Here is a 14,742-nt window from a genome sequence, read left to right on the forward strand (position 1 = left end):
CATTTATTTACATTTTTTCAAAAAAATCTCTAAATTGTACGCAATTTTGGACAAAATTATGGAAATACCTTTCATTTTTTTAGGATATCATAAAAGAATCAATGGGGAAAATAACACTAGGGAGCTGAAATTTCCAGCAAATGATTGAAACATGTAAAATTTCAAAATGCAACAATTCTGACATTTCTATGTGATTGCAGCTGGACGTGCAAGATTTTGTGTATTAAAATAATTACTGTCCAAATTTTGGACCATATAAAACCATTATAATTACATTTTTCGGGGCGCATTTTAATAGTATTTATGACTTCGATTTTCCTGCGTTTTCTGCAACATTCCATTGAGCAGCTGTCAAACTATGTTAGCAAACAGAAAATTCTTTGTTGGCATGATTCACCTCAAGACAGTAGGTGGCGATAGAGACCAGTTGTTGGCTATATCTTAAAGTGTCATAAGGTCACAAACCATATCAATTTTCCTTTTTTCTGTGGCTGTTAATAAATTTAACCTACATATGTACGGATGGAACGATGCTGCTGAACAATTTGAGCGGTCGAAGGGAAGCAAAAAAATATTCATAAATAACTTAATTATTACGTCTTTAAAAGCATTTACAAAATTAGGGGAAAAAAACGATGTGAGACAAGTGACACTTTCGACTAAACATAATCAGGCATGTTACTGTTGTGTTGGTGTAAAATTACATCTTTGAAAATTAATGATATACCACATATTTTGGATTATATGCCGCTGCTTTTTTCTCACACTTTGCACCATGCGTCTATACTCGTCAATTACACCGATTGAGTTATCAATCCAATTTTTTTTCTTTCAGTGCCTTGCAGTGTGGGAGTCATTCCTCTTGTCTCAAAGAAGTGATCCCATAGAGCATCAAGAGGAGGATATTTCTTAATATGTATTTAATGTGCTTCTTGCATGACCAAAACAAACTTTATATTTGTTATTGTGACACGAGAATTATCGATATTTACTTACTGATTATTGTACATTAAAAGTAAACTACATACTACATAAATCTCATAATGTATATCAATGTGAAGTTTCAAAGCTTTTTTTCTTCATATGTGGAACTGTTGTCATATTAAACCTCCAAATTTTATATTTCAGATCATTTGATTAGTAATGATACTCAGCAGCACTTTTTCACCATTTATGAAATTTAGGTGCAACCTGTAATGCTTGGATAATTATTAAATAATTTATAAAAGATTTTTGGGACTGACTTAAGATGCTGTGTATTAGTTTTAAGTAAGAGCATCATAGTCACTAAATACAGTATCTGTATGATAATAATAACAAAAAAAAATGCTACTTTTGATTGCTTGAAAGATTTCGTTTTATTAATTTAAAAATGTCATAATCCCATTTTTTAACCTGGCACCAAGACCTTGGGTAACAAGGGAAACAACAACAATGCAAATTTCAAACAATTTTCACGGGGTTGTGAAAAATATCAAGAGGAAAATAAACATGACTGAGAAGATAATATTATTTCCATATGAAATGTACAGAAACAGCAATTGAATGAACAATATCACTATACATAAAACATTTTACTGTAGTAAAACATGAATAAACAATAACACCTAGAATTGAAAGGAAAAAACGGGCTCACTAACAGTGCATGGTCATTGAAAACAAAACAAAAACAAAGTTTAAAGTACAGTACTGTACATCAATTGAGTAAAAATGGGACTTAAGAGGGAACAGTAAGATTTAGCGACATCTAGTGGTGAACCAAAAATCGTTTCAAAATTCCACTCCAATACACACGGTTCTCTAACAGTAACGTAATTTTTGATAGCCGCTAGCTAGCTAGCTAGTTAGCTAACTAGATAGATAGATAGATAGATAGATAGATAGATAGATAGATAGATATCTAATTTAAAAAAAATCTCGTGTTTCATGTTTTCGCCGCCATTTTGGTTAGAATAATGGGCGAATGTAATGGTTATAGGCTTGTAAAGTTTGGTCTCTCTGAGACGCCGTAGTGCTTCAAACTCATTCGCTCAGTTCACCGCTAGATGGCACTAAACTCCACATAACACGTCAAAATTGATCATTAATTAGGTACGGTTCGGTTTTCGTTTAAATATAGCGAAATAATTTGCGCAACATATATTCAGGCAGATCTGGAGTGTACACTTATACGTCTCATTTTTTCTGAAATAAATATACATTGTTAAATTATGAATCTAATGTACTACGAGGTGTATTTTCTGTTTTGATTGATATAAAAAGACTTTTTTCCAAATGATAAAAGTCTTTGGAATTTTTTTTTTTTAGTCGTGTCAGTTTGCAAGTTTTCTTAAAGTGATATTTTTTGGTATTGGTTTCCTGAGATTTCTCATTTTTTGGATTATGTTTTTTGTTGTTTTGTTTTTTTTATATATGTAGGAAATAGTTGCTAAACGTTCTTTTTTTTTTTAAACGAAAAAAGTTTACTAATATGAGAGCCACCTCATAGTGCAAAGTGTCTTGAACATGGATTATCTTTTGCAGTTTTTTTTTCATGATTCGTAAACTGTGCTTTACTTAGTGCATAGATTAAGACCTTTGCCGGTTCGTTACACGTTCTTTTTTTTCTTTTTTTTTTTTGAATAGTTTCATTTAAAAAAAAAAAACATAATAGAAGACAAACAGAGCGGAGCTTTCCAGCTGTACTTGGGCTTACTGGACCAAATGGTGAAACGTGGGTACGATCTTCTGTGCGTCTGTTACGCCGCTGACACCTTGTCATGTGACCTCAGCAAAAGTGATGTGATTCTATGGAAGAGAAAAAAAAGACTTATCTGCTGGGTTTTTTTCTAGCCACCAGGGGGCAATCATTAAAGTAAATTAAGGGAAACAAGAAAACTAACACTCTGCTATTAAACACAATCAGGCATGTTACTGTTATGTTGGTGCAGAATTACAGCTTTGAATAGCTTCTAAATATATACAGTATATTTTGGACTATATGACACTGCTTTTTCCTCACATTTTCAACCATGTGACTTATAGTCTAATGCAGTTTTCTTGCTCGCCACCAGGGGGCAAGCTCCTGGTAAATGAAAGCAAACAGACGAAGACGCTATGAAGTATTGATTTTGAGTTTGAACTGCTTTTTTACTCACCATCACTCTCCACTAGTAAACACAATCGGGCATGTTACTGTTGTGCTGGTGCGGGATTGCAGCTTTGAATACCTCACAAATATATATGGGAAATTTAGCATGATAAAACGCTTTTTTCTCAGTCACTGAACCATGTGACTTATCATACAATGTGTCTTGGCTGCAGGTTTTTTACTTGCCACCAGGGGGGCAATTTCCTGGTAAATAAAGGGAAAGAGACGAAGATCAAAGTATTGATTTTGCGTTTGGACTCACCACGAGGGGGCACTCTCCACTGGTAAACACAATCAGGCGTGTTACTGTTGTGTTGGCGCAGTATTCTGGCAATGTGTGTCGGTGTTTATTTCTGTGTTGAATGTTTTCTACAGAAATATCTGATGTTGCAACCTGATGCATATATGAGACAACAATGCATACAAAAATGTGGTATCGATGAAGATGAAAATATTGTCTAGCTTCTTTTGGAAATCTGAATAAGAAACAGGGAATGTTTCTTTCATCTCTGTCATTGTGTTTTGTGTGGCCAGTTTTGCTCTGAGGCTCCCTCTTTGCTGTGCTATTTTTAGGCTGGTTATTTTCCACCAAGCTTACCATGGCTGAGTTTAATACGAGGTGATTTTTTTTTTTCCTTTGCTCATCTTCGGGCAACTGAATTTTTTTTCGCAGAAGGACTTCAAATTTATTATTTTTTAAACTGCAGTTATTCAAATTTAATGGATTACTGGATTAGCTCCCAAACAGTTTGTTTGTATCTTTGGCAGACTAAATGTGACTGCAGACTCCATTTTGCTGTGCCAGGAGAACACAAGCATTTTCATTTAGTAAATGTTATCACCTTCCTCTTATACAACTTCATCCTTGAATATTTTTCACTTTTAGACATGTTTTTATTTATTTTTTTATTCTTAAGAGTAGCACAATATGTTTACACTCCTATTTTTAAAAAATGTAATATCTCTTTATGGTTAGTGACATAAAAAACAGTTGTGATTTTTGCTAACGAAACGGGACTAGCAAAAGCGTAGTTTGTTAAAAAGTGATCAGTAGGAACAGCAACCATGTCAGTCGAGTCATTGACGTCCATTTAAACTACTTTTGAAAAGTAATTTGTTGGTTTATGAAACAAAGTACCATCAAAATCACATTAGCGATTTTTGCTAGCTAACAGGGCACGCGAGAATGCCTAGTTTGTTGAAAAAGTGATCAGTAGGCACAGTAACTGTGTCAGTTAAGTCATTTAAACTAGATTTAAACTACCTTTGAAAAGTAATCTGTTGGTTAGTGAAAAAAAATTACATTAAAACCATTGTAGCATTTTTTGGTAGCTAAAAGTGCGCATTTGAGTAAACCCAGTTTGTTAAAAAGTGATCAGTAGGAACAGCAACCATGTCTGTTGAGTCATTTCCGTCGATTTATAATGCCTTTGAGAAGTAATCTGTTAGCCGCTAATACAGCTAGCTTCTATTGCTGCGAGCGCTGCTATCTGCTAATCTTGGCAATGGGCGGTGAATATTATGATGTTAGCTTCATTAGGGTTTTGAAAGAATTGTTAATTAGCATTTTAGTGATTGAACTCGATTTTAGGACAACTTGATCAAACGAGAAAACGTGATACTGACCTGTGAGGCAATGTATTTCTCCAAAGGACTCTCAACCTGACCCATGGCCAGAATCGTAGCGTTAGCTTGCATCTCTATTGGCGTGTCGTCATTCAGCAGCAGCTTCCCCTTGAAATAATGGACCACGCACACCACCTGAGCAGAGAACAAAAGTTCCCATGCGAAATCCGCCGGCAAAACGTGTCGAACGTACTCACCAAGAACGTGGCGATGGCCGTGCCGATCATGAAGCCCGCAATGACGTCCGACCAGTGGTTGCGGTATTCCGCGATGCGGTTGAGTCCCGTGAGGAAGGCCAGACACACCAGGGCCAGGGACAAGACTGGCTTGGCGAGACGAGTTCCTTTTACCTGCACCGTGCACGTCACATACATCTGAAAAAAATCAGATAAAACATATCCTTATGATCAAATAGATTTTCGAGTAACATACATTGAAATCATTCAATTCCTGAGACATAATTTTACTCTCTAACATTTTTCTGGTCCGTCATTTGTCAGGCGTTGGTCTAATTCTGTCTGCATTCATACATCGTTATGTTTTTGTTTTTTTTTAGAACTTAGACTTAATTTATACACTTGAGTAATAGTTTTTTTTGTGAGGACGTATATATATATATATATATATATTTTTTTTTTTTATACATTTTTTTCAACAATTTGAGTGTTAATTTAAAAGAATGTTTAATCAACAACACAGCTATTACCTACATCAATTCTAACTGAAGAATGGAAGTCAATCGTTCATATGGTAGCACCCATATTTATATTTGCACACAATATTGTGTCGGCCTTGAAATGTGAGTGAAAATGTTCAATATACTGGTGCTTTTCCAATAACGCCTGGCACTAAAAAGTTAAATAAGTCTTCTGATGTTAACACATTTTTTAATCAGATTTGAAAATCAAAATGCTGAATATCTTTTTGGTTGACATGGATTAGATTTTAATTTTGTCTTCTTTTTTGTTTTTTTTTCCCTCTGTATGTCTGTCTCTTTAAGTCTATATTGACTCCACATGTGCACATCGACCCGCCCCTTTGTCTCACCCAATCAGCTCTCTCCGAGCCGCCCAGGTGTTCCTTGTTGTCTCGTTAGTTGATGTTTCCTTGTTCTTTTTTGACTTTGATGCGTTTTGTGGTCTTTTTAAGTACTTTCTTTTTGTTCTTTTTCTTTTCCTGCCTCCAATGTTGCCTTAAACATACCGCAAACTAGAGACTTGATTGTATGCTGTTTTTATTTTCTGTCTGAACTTTCATGTGACAAAACTCACAGCCAAGTAGAGTGCAGCATATATGCTGAGAGCAGCCTCCTTGGACGGGAAGGTTTTGCGGGCATGCAGGATGTCATTTTGGTTCCCAGTGCAAGCTTCCTGATGGCTGATATAGCGCAGGGCCTGATGGCACCCCAGCGCCGTGTAGTTGGGCTTACAGATGGTCATAAAATAAGGGGCCAGGTTTCCCGTCACGACCTGGCCCGCGTTGACGAAGATGTCAACGGTGAAGAGGCCGAAGGTGTAAACTCCTAGGAGAGAAAAAAAAAAAAAGATTTTAGAGGAGGCTAAACTGAAAGAAAGCTAATGTTGTTTGCTTGATTTGTATTTGGGCTGAGAAAATAGAATCTTGAGTTTTGGTTGGCTCCAAAATGGGTTCTATGTTAGAAAAATTGGGAAAATTCTACAAACGCATGTACCGCATTTTTTCAGGCGCACTTTATGTATTTGGCAGCGTTTCATTATTTTGATTTCTTTCCCATGTAAATTACAAATTAAAGACTTATAGTTTTATGTAACAAATTATGGAAATTTCATGTGTAAAACAACACTAGGGAGCTGAAATTTCCAGCAGATGATTAAAACACATACATTTTCAAAATGCAACGATTCTGACATTTTTATGTGATTGCAGCTGGACGTGCGAGATTTTGTGTACAAAAATAATAATTGTCCAAATTTTGGACCACATGAAACTATTATAAATACATTTTTCAGGTTGCATTGTAATAAGATTTATTACATTGATTTTCCTGCAATTTTTGCGACATTCTGTTGAGCAGCGTTCAAACTATGTCAGCAAACAGAAAACTAGGAAAAAAATCATAAATAACTTTCATCATAACACCTTTATAAGCATTTACAAAATTTGAAAAAATCCAATGTGTTTATGTTTACGGTACATTACATGTGTACAAATGGTGACCATAAATACAATCTTAATAGGTCTGAATCTAGAACTGAAGCTCGAAGAATTGACTTTGTTGATTTATTGTTCAGTAATGTGCCTTATAACTCTGTGTACCTTTATAACCTAACATAATCTCAACCCGGTGGACTTTAAAACCAGGTCCGCGTTACAAAACCCTGTGCACGTGACTTGATACACCGTATAACCCAGTGAATTTTACTGCACTCTTATAACCCTATTAATCATATAGACTATTTTTATACACTATATATATATTTTATATTATAACTTGGCACTCCACAGAACCCAGTGCACCTTATAACATGGTTTGCCGGTGTGCTTTATAACCTGTTACACCGTATAACCCAGCACGCTTCGGAACTAATGCAATTTTATAGTCTAATGCAGCCTAAAAAGCCGATACATCATATAACCCAGTGTGTGTTCTAACCCAATGCACCACGTAACCCAAGTCTATACACCCTATAACCTGGTCTACCTCATAACCGCTTTTTGCTTACCCCATTCCCCTTATAATGCAATGTGCCGTATGCTTTGAAAAATACTGTAATATCCATCAGCCTGAACACTATGGAATAAAAAGATCATAATTTTATGCGCCATAGAACCCGGTGTGCCTTTTAACACGGTCACCTGTCACTTTATAACATGGTTTACCATAGGGTTAGGGTTAGGGTTAGGGTTAGGATTTGCCTTATAACCTGATACACCATAATACCCAATGCACTTTGATGCAATTTATATTCTAATGCACCTTAAAAGCTGATACATCATACAACCCAGTGAGCTTTATAACCCAGTGCAAGCCTATACACACTATACCACGGTGTACCTTATAACCCGTTGCACCTTATACCTCCATTCTCCTTCATAACACGATGCGCCTTATGGTATAAAAAATATTGTGATACACCACTCAAATCTATGCCACTTCCCCTTGTCTCACAAAGGAAGAAAAAGCAAATTTTCGCCTTCAAAATGTTGTGCTTGAAAACTGCTCTTCCTTTGAATACATTGGGAAATTTCATACCGTGTTTATTGTTCAGCCTTCTATATTTTATTATGCGCTGAGATCGCAATAGTCTTGAAGGACACCAAATATCCAGTCTTACTTTCCCACGTGACACGTTGTGTCCACATGACCATAAATTCCATCAAATATTTTTTTGGCAAGGCGTGCCCCTTACCCCTCGCGCATTTTCCTCATTATTTTTCATCACAGCGGCAACGGGAGAATCCAGATGTTGACAGATTCGTTTTTAACAAGCATTAAATGGATTTTGTCAAGCCTCGTGTGACTCACTTGCTGCGAAGGCTCATCGTTCTAATTCCGTCCTACTTTCCGGCGAACGTGGCGATGTGGGCGCTTCGTGGTTTACGGTTGACTGCTACTTTGTAGCTTGCCGTCCTTCACCTCTGAAATTGCTTATTAGGGCATGAACATAATTCGGTTCGTATGATTGAATAAAGCGGCGGGAGCGCCGTATTTCCTTTCTGTATAATTTACTACATTTACGTATATTTATCAAATGGAAAAATCGTGCTTTACCACTGTTTAAAAAGCCAATTTTCGGAGGCAAAGAACAGACGTTTTTATTTTTAATTAAAAGATTCGTACTATGCCGAGGCGTCATCAAATATGCATTCGATTCACAAACCTCTTTGCAGAGTAAAAAAAAAATAGCATAACAGTAGGAAGCCACCATAATGTGTCCTTACTGTATAAGAGATGAAAGAGGGTCGTGTTAATTATTTATTTGGTTATTGTTTTCCCATGGTGCAATGATTATAATGCGCGTCTGCCGTAGATGAATCGAGTGGATTTATTTGGGATTTTCCCCCCAAAATTTGATCGTGTCACCGTGAGTAGGGAAAATTTTCGACCCTTTAAATGGAGACTTTTTATAGTTTCTGATAATGGTTAATAAAGATAACTGTTTCACCTATCAAATCATCTATCATCTATCCAAACTCACTTTGAAATATATTGAAAATTTCATTCAAATGAGTATAAAAACGAAATATATTGGACATACCGAGGAAACGAAATGTCCTGCGCACTAGCGGGTTGAGATAACAGCAGTCTCCCGTGGCGACGGTCTTCTCCGAATTATCAAACTCTTTTGACGTATACTGGACCAGGAATAGCACCGTCTCCGTTATTGTGATCTGTTGGAAACGAGAAAAAAAGAGAACATTTAATTAAGATTTGATGTCGGCTTGGGATGGCACGGCTAGCGTGTGGTCAAAGTCACTCTGGAAAGACTCAGTGGACGCCGTCCTGACAGAAAAGCTTAACGCTGCATATCTGGCGTGCTTATGAACTGCGTGAATAGAGAGCTGTCAAGACGCCTAAGCTCAGGGTGTTTTTGCTGAGGTCGGCGTTTGGCGCCACATGTGACAACTCCTGTTTTTGTCACTGGCTTCAGCCGCGTCTCCGAGCATCTCTCTCGATTTCTCGTGAGGGATTTCATTTTTAAAAGGAAGGGAAATCTGTTATGACACAATGAAACTCTTTCAATGTATAATTACCGGATTTTCCGCACTATAAGGCGCACCAGATTATAAGGCACACCCTCAATAAATGACATATTTTTAAACTTTTTTTTCCATATATAAGGCACACCGGATTATAGGGCGCACCCTCAATTAATGACATATTTTCAAACTTTTTTAACCACAATATAGTAATATTCAAAGTAATAACAATAATTACTCAAATAATAACTGTAATCTCTCAATAGCATAACTCAATGTCAATATGATCAACCTTGTTCAACTGTAAACACAAAAAATAAACACGTAAAGCTTACTTTATCAGTACGTTCCCCATCTACCAATCTCAATATTGATCCATATATAAGGCGCGTTTGATTATAAGGCTTTTAAAAAAAAACTAAGGCTTTTAGGTGCGCCTTATAGTGCGGAAAATATGGTACTTCCACGCTTTCCAAAGATATCATACATTATAAAAATGTTAGTGGTGTAATCACTTTTCTAGTCAGCATAGTTTATCGTTTATTTTTTGGCAGTGTAAGGCCCACTGGGTAATAAGGCGTAATTTCCGATTTAGAAATTTCCTTAGATATGACGGAACGGGTTATAAGTCACATCGGGTTATAAGGTGCATTAAGCACAGTCTGGATATACAGCATTGTTTTTTTGGACATTTCCATATATACGTAGCTTTGGGTTATAGAGCTTATTGGGCTAGATTGTTAATGAAGTTATAAGATGCAAGTCTATTTTGGTAAATTTCCGTATGTACGTTGCATTGGGTTATGAGATGCAGTCTCAACGTACAGGTCTGTTTTGGGAAATCGTCATTTATACATTGCATTGGGTTATAGAGTGTACCATGTATTGTGGATGAGGTTATAAGGGGCTCTGGGTCGCTTTATAAATCACAGTCTCAATGAACAAGTCTATTTTGGTAAATTTACGTATACGGTGCAATGGGTTATAAAGTCTATTTGTTTATAAGGTGCAGTCTCAATGTACAGGTTTGTTTTTGGAAATTTCCATAAATGCGGGTTGCAGAGCATACCGGGTTGTATGGTGGATAAGTTCATGAGATGCACTTGGATATATGATGCATTCTCAATGAACAAGTTTGTTTTTAGACATTTCCATTAATACGGTGCACCGGGTTGCATACCGGGTTATATGGTGTATCCGTTTATAAGGTCCAGTCTCAATATACAGGTCTGTTTTGGACATTTGCGTATATACGTTGCACCTGGTAACAGAGCGTTCTGGATTATTATCAGTTTATGAGGTGCACTGGGATGTATGGTGAATTTTTGTGAACATGTCTACTATGGGGAATTTCCATATATTTGGTGCACATGGTTATTTGGTGAATCAGTTTATGAGGTGCACTGGGATGTATGGTGAATTTTTGTGAACAAGTCTACTATGGGAAATTTCCATATATTTGGTGCACATGGTTATATGGTGTATAGTTTATAAGTTGCACCTTTATAACGTGCAGTATACAGGTCTGTTTTTTGGAAATTTCCATATATACAATCCACCAGGTTACAGAGCATACCAGGTTATATGGTGTATCAGTTTATGAGGTGCGCTGGGTTATAAGGTGCAGTCTCGATGATTATATCAGTTTGTGGAAATTTCCGTTTATGCAGAGCACAGGTTTATATTGTGCATCAGTTTTTAAACTGCACTGAGTTACAGTATAAGGTTCAGTTTCAATATAGTGTCTGTGCTTCAAAATATGGATACGGTGCATCGGGTTATAAGGTGTTTTTGGTTATATGGCGTAGTCTCAATGAACGAGTGTTTTTTTGAAAAATTTTCATTTACATGGTCCACCGGGGTATAAAGTTCATCGGTGATAAAGTTCACACGGTTATAAGGCACAGTTTTAAAATACAGATCAGTTTGGGGAAATACTGAGTTTTTGGGGGGGTTACCGTATCTTACCACTGGTTTAAAAAAAAAACTGCTGCAGTGACAGAATGACATCCGAGGACCATCAAACCACTTCTTACAATCTGTACTCAGTCTAATCGTAGCTCCAAGCAACTCAAGCTCAAAAAGCAATAACGTGGCCATGAAACCAAGCAAAATGACATCATCATAAGCGGCACTCAATGGCAAAATTCGTCATTTTCATTCTTTACCGAGTCACTCAACTACATATACATATAATATAGAGAAATTGAAATTTCTACCTTAGGTACGTTTTACAGGCTTGGGTTTTATCCGGCTAACTTAATCGGTGAAGCAGATCCAAGACTCACCAGCAACGTTGGCAAAACCGCCACCACGGCGTAGAGCAGGATGGGCGGGATGGCGCTGTGGTCCTCCGGTCCAAGGTAGGGTTTAGTATAGGTAGTATCGTAGCAAAAGAACCCCTGCACATGCACGCTGAAAGTATCCGTGTACTCAAAGTAATAAGCAAGCATGACCGTCCCAGCCATGATCACCAACTGAAAGTACAACATGATGCACGAGGTGCAACGACAAACATTTAATGGTAAAAGAATTCTATTCCCCTTTGTCTTTTAGCCAGCGTCCTCCTCCTCCATTCTGGCAGCGGTTCATGGCTGCTCAGCTTTTCGTGACGAGCCCCTCTCGTGATGGCTCCCCAACCCTAATTTGCTGTCTCTCCCGCAGCTATAACATGCGAGGGGTGGGAGAGGGGGGCGGGGAAGCGGGGGTACTTGGTTGGAGACCAAGGGAGGGAGAGCGAATGGGTGTGCGGTAGCGTGTAAAGCATTTTGAAAGTGAGAAATGCGGATCCGAAGGAGGACGCTTCCTCGTATTGGCCGCCGCCCACCGCTTTTGCATGAGAGAGAGAGAGAGGAAAAAACATATGGAGAAGGTTCCGCTTTGCCATTTTTAGCTTGCGAAGCTGTGATGTTTTAGAGAATAACAAAACACCTCGTTTCCACGAGCAGGGATATTCTGTGGTCTGACGAGACAAATGTTTCTATTGGTGTTGTATTTGGAAATGATTTGTTTTTATCTATGTTCCGGTGTCCATGGTTTCAAATAAAAACAGTTATATATATTAGTAAAATTACATAATTTTTATCATAGGTAAAATGATATAATTTAAATTATATATTTAATATAATACAATATATTATAATATATATAATATAATATATATTATACTATATATATATATATATATATATATATTATTGTATTATATTAAATATATAATTTAAATTATATCATTTTACATCATTTTATGATATAATTTAAATTATATATTTAATATAATACAATATATTATAATATATATAATATAATATATAATACTATATATATATATATATATATATATATATATATATTATTGTATATTATATATACATTATAATATAATATAATATATATTATATTATATATTATTATATTGTTTATTATATTAAATATATAATTTAAATTATATCATTTTACCTATGATAAAAATTATGTAATTTTACTAATGACAACAAAATGTCTCATAAGGTCTTGAAGTGTTTTTGAGACCCGGGTCCTATGTTATTTTTTTACTGGCTTTTTCAGAGATAGAGTTTTTAGTTTGTTTCGTTAATTTCTAGCGAGTGGTGCAGAATACATTTGGTTACTTTTTCTACATTTTTTTCCTTATAAAAAAAATAATTTTATAGATTATACATTCTTTTTGGTCATTAGTAAAGGATAACCTAACTGTGGATCTTAAAGCCAAATATTTCAGTGGCATAAGTAAAGGATCAACAAACAAAATATTCCTGTACTATAAATAACCTCGCTAGCACAATAAATCGGATAGTGAGCTCTATTATTTTCGATTACAAAGGCTGCATTGTAAATCACGGATTACATAAAAATAAACGAAGTGGCGTAATCCACTCAAAGGAAATGGCGAGCGCTTGTTGCGAGACAAGAAATGCCTACACTGTGTTTTGGAGCATTACTATGCCAAAGGCTGCGGTATGACCCAGATACATGGAATACATCACACGAGAAGGCATGCGAAATCAGCCAAGCTAGCACCTAAACGCATCACGATGAAACGAATATCAATCATTTCCAATTCCGTTCAAATGACATGAAGATTTTCTACGTTACCAAATTCGATCGCTAGGGTGTAAATCTGAGTCATCGGTTTCAGCATCGCCTGAGTTGAAAGCATAGCAAAAGAGGAGGTCAAATGTTGAGTTTACACACCGTGGGAGGAATCGGACAAAAAGAGGTCAACGGAGGTCAAACATATGCGTGACACACGAGCCGATCGCAGATGTATCCCGCATTTTTTTTTTTAATCACTTTATGTCTTGTCAACACAAAAACACCCCGCTGTCAAACACTTAATTTCCTTTCTCCGTCGCCATGGCAACAACATAGGGCGCACCCGTGCTGAAGACAGCCCCATGCTGCCTTGTGGCGCCGTCGTTTGTGTTTAAATAGACATTGCTTTGAGTTACGATTCTGAAACGGGGTACCCCAGGGCTACCTTCGTGCTTGTCGGTTATTTTGCAAATTTTGCAAAGCACCCGCAGGAAAGAGAAAACCTTTCGCACTCACCGCACCGATCGGAAGGTTTTTATCTGTAATAAATATATACCTCATATAAATCAACTTTCGATAATGACTTTTTTACAGTTTTTATACAAGGTACAGCTTAGTCTAACTAGTCTAACTGAAAAAACAAAGCTTTTTCCTGGGGGGACCCGCCCCCTTATTTGAGAAAAACTGGGGTATGTGAATGCACCATGATGTATGTGATATTTTAACTGTTTCTGCAGGTATCAGCAAATTAAAAAAAAATATATATATATATATATATATATATATATATAATTTTTTTTTTTTTTTTTGCTTTTTAATGGCGTACTGGAAACAGTTCATTTTACTTTCCAAATTAAGAGCAAATGAATTGGAACATGTAATCAACATTTTTGTTTTATATGAAGCATTATAAGTCTTGCACATTATCATTAGTGATGCAATTTCCCCCCCAAATGAGCCAGCAATAAAACAGATGATTTTACGCAATTTATCTTTTGGAGTTGCTGAATAAAATAGGCATATAGAACACGCAGGTCACTCTTTTTTTTCTTTTTTTTTTTTTGCAATGGTTAGGAAGTACTTATCATTCAATAATAATTAAAAAAAAAACATTGAGAAACCTTCGGCTTAGAAGGTTGTAATTAAAAATAACATTACATAGAAGGACCTTGTTAGCCAATTCATTGCAATTCATTTTGTGTTAACATTAAGACCGCGGTTTTCCAAGCAGTTTGGTTGATTTTTAATATGAA

The 14,742-nt window shown here is 36.3% G+C and overlaps 2 protein-coding genes across 2 annotated transcripts in view; one reads left to right on the forward strand and one right to left on the reverse strand.

Moving 5' to 3' along the window:
- Nucleotides 1-1,054, forward strand: part of snx7 (sorting nexin 7) — a 6,484-nt gene extending 5,430 nt beyond the window's left edge. Inside the window, exon 9 of the mRNA XM_088401578.1 lies at nucleotides 836-1,054. Coding sequence (XP_088257704.1) covers nucleotides 836-913 — 78 coding nt within the window. The 3' untranslated portion in view covers nucleotides 914-1,054. The remainder of the gene's footprint in view (nucleotides 1-835) is intronic.
- Nucleotides 1,055-1,333: 279 nt separating this feature from the next.
- plppr5b (phospholipid phosphatase related 5b) lies at nucleotides 1,334-12,164 on the reverse strand. Its single transcript, XM_088401580.1, has 6 exons — nucleotides 11,725-12,164; nucleotides 8,995-9,127; nucleotides 6,028-6,278; nucleotides 4,954-5,130; nucleotides 4,757-4,891; nucleotides 1,334-2,787 (listed from the first exon to the last, which is right to left on the reverse strand). The coding sequence occupies exons 1-6, from the start codon at nucleotides 11,926-11,928 to the stop codon at nucleotides 2,758-2,760; spliced, it is 930 nt and encodes a 309-aa protein (XP_088257706.1). The 5' UTR covers nucleotides 11,929-12,164; the 3' UTR covers nucleotides 1,334-2,757.
- Nucleotides 12,165-14,742: the final 2,578 nt, after the last annotated feature.

The sequence above is a fragment of the Hippichthys cyanospilos genome, chromosome 19 (assembly GCF_059441005.1).
Source record: "Hippichthys cyanospilos isolate Australia breed blue-spotted pipefish chromosome 19, RoL_Hcya_1.0, whole genome shotgun sequence".
In the NCBI taxonomy this organism is placed as follows: domain Eukaryota; kingdom Metazoa; phylum Chordata; class Actinopteri; order Syngnathiformes; family Syngnathidae; genus Hippichthys; species Hippichthys cyanospilos.

What these genes read in the sequence shown, in the direction of transcription:
- plppr5b (XM_088401580.1), bottom strand. Translation starts at nt 11,928, where the DNA reads ATGTTGTACTTTCAGTTGGTGATCATGGCTGGGACGGTCATGCTTGCT. An exon ending in CGGTTTTGCCAACGTTGCTG is followed by an intron (nt 9,128 to 11,724) that starts GTGAGTCTTGGA and finishes CGTTTCCAACAG; the next exon opens with ATCACAATAACGGAGACGGT. An exon ending in CGGCCATCGCCACGTTCTTG is followed by an intron (nt 4,892 to 4,953) that starts GTGAGTACGTTC and finishes TTCTCTGCTCAG; the next exon opens with GTGGTGTGCGTGGTCCATTA.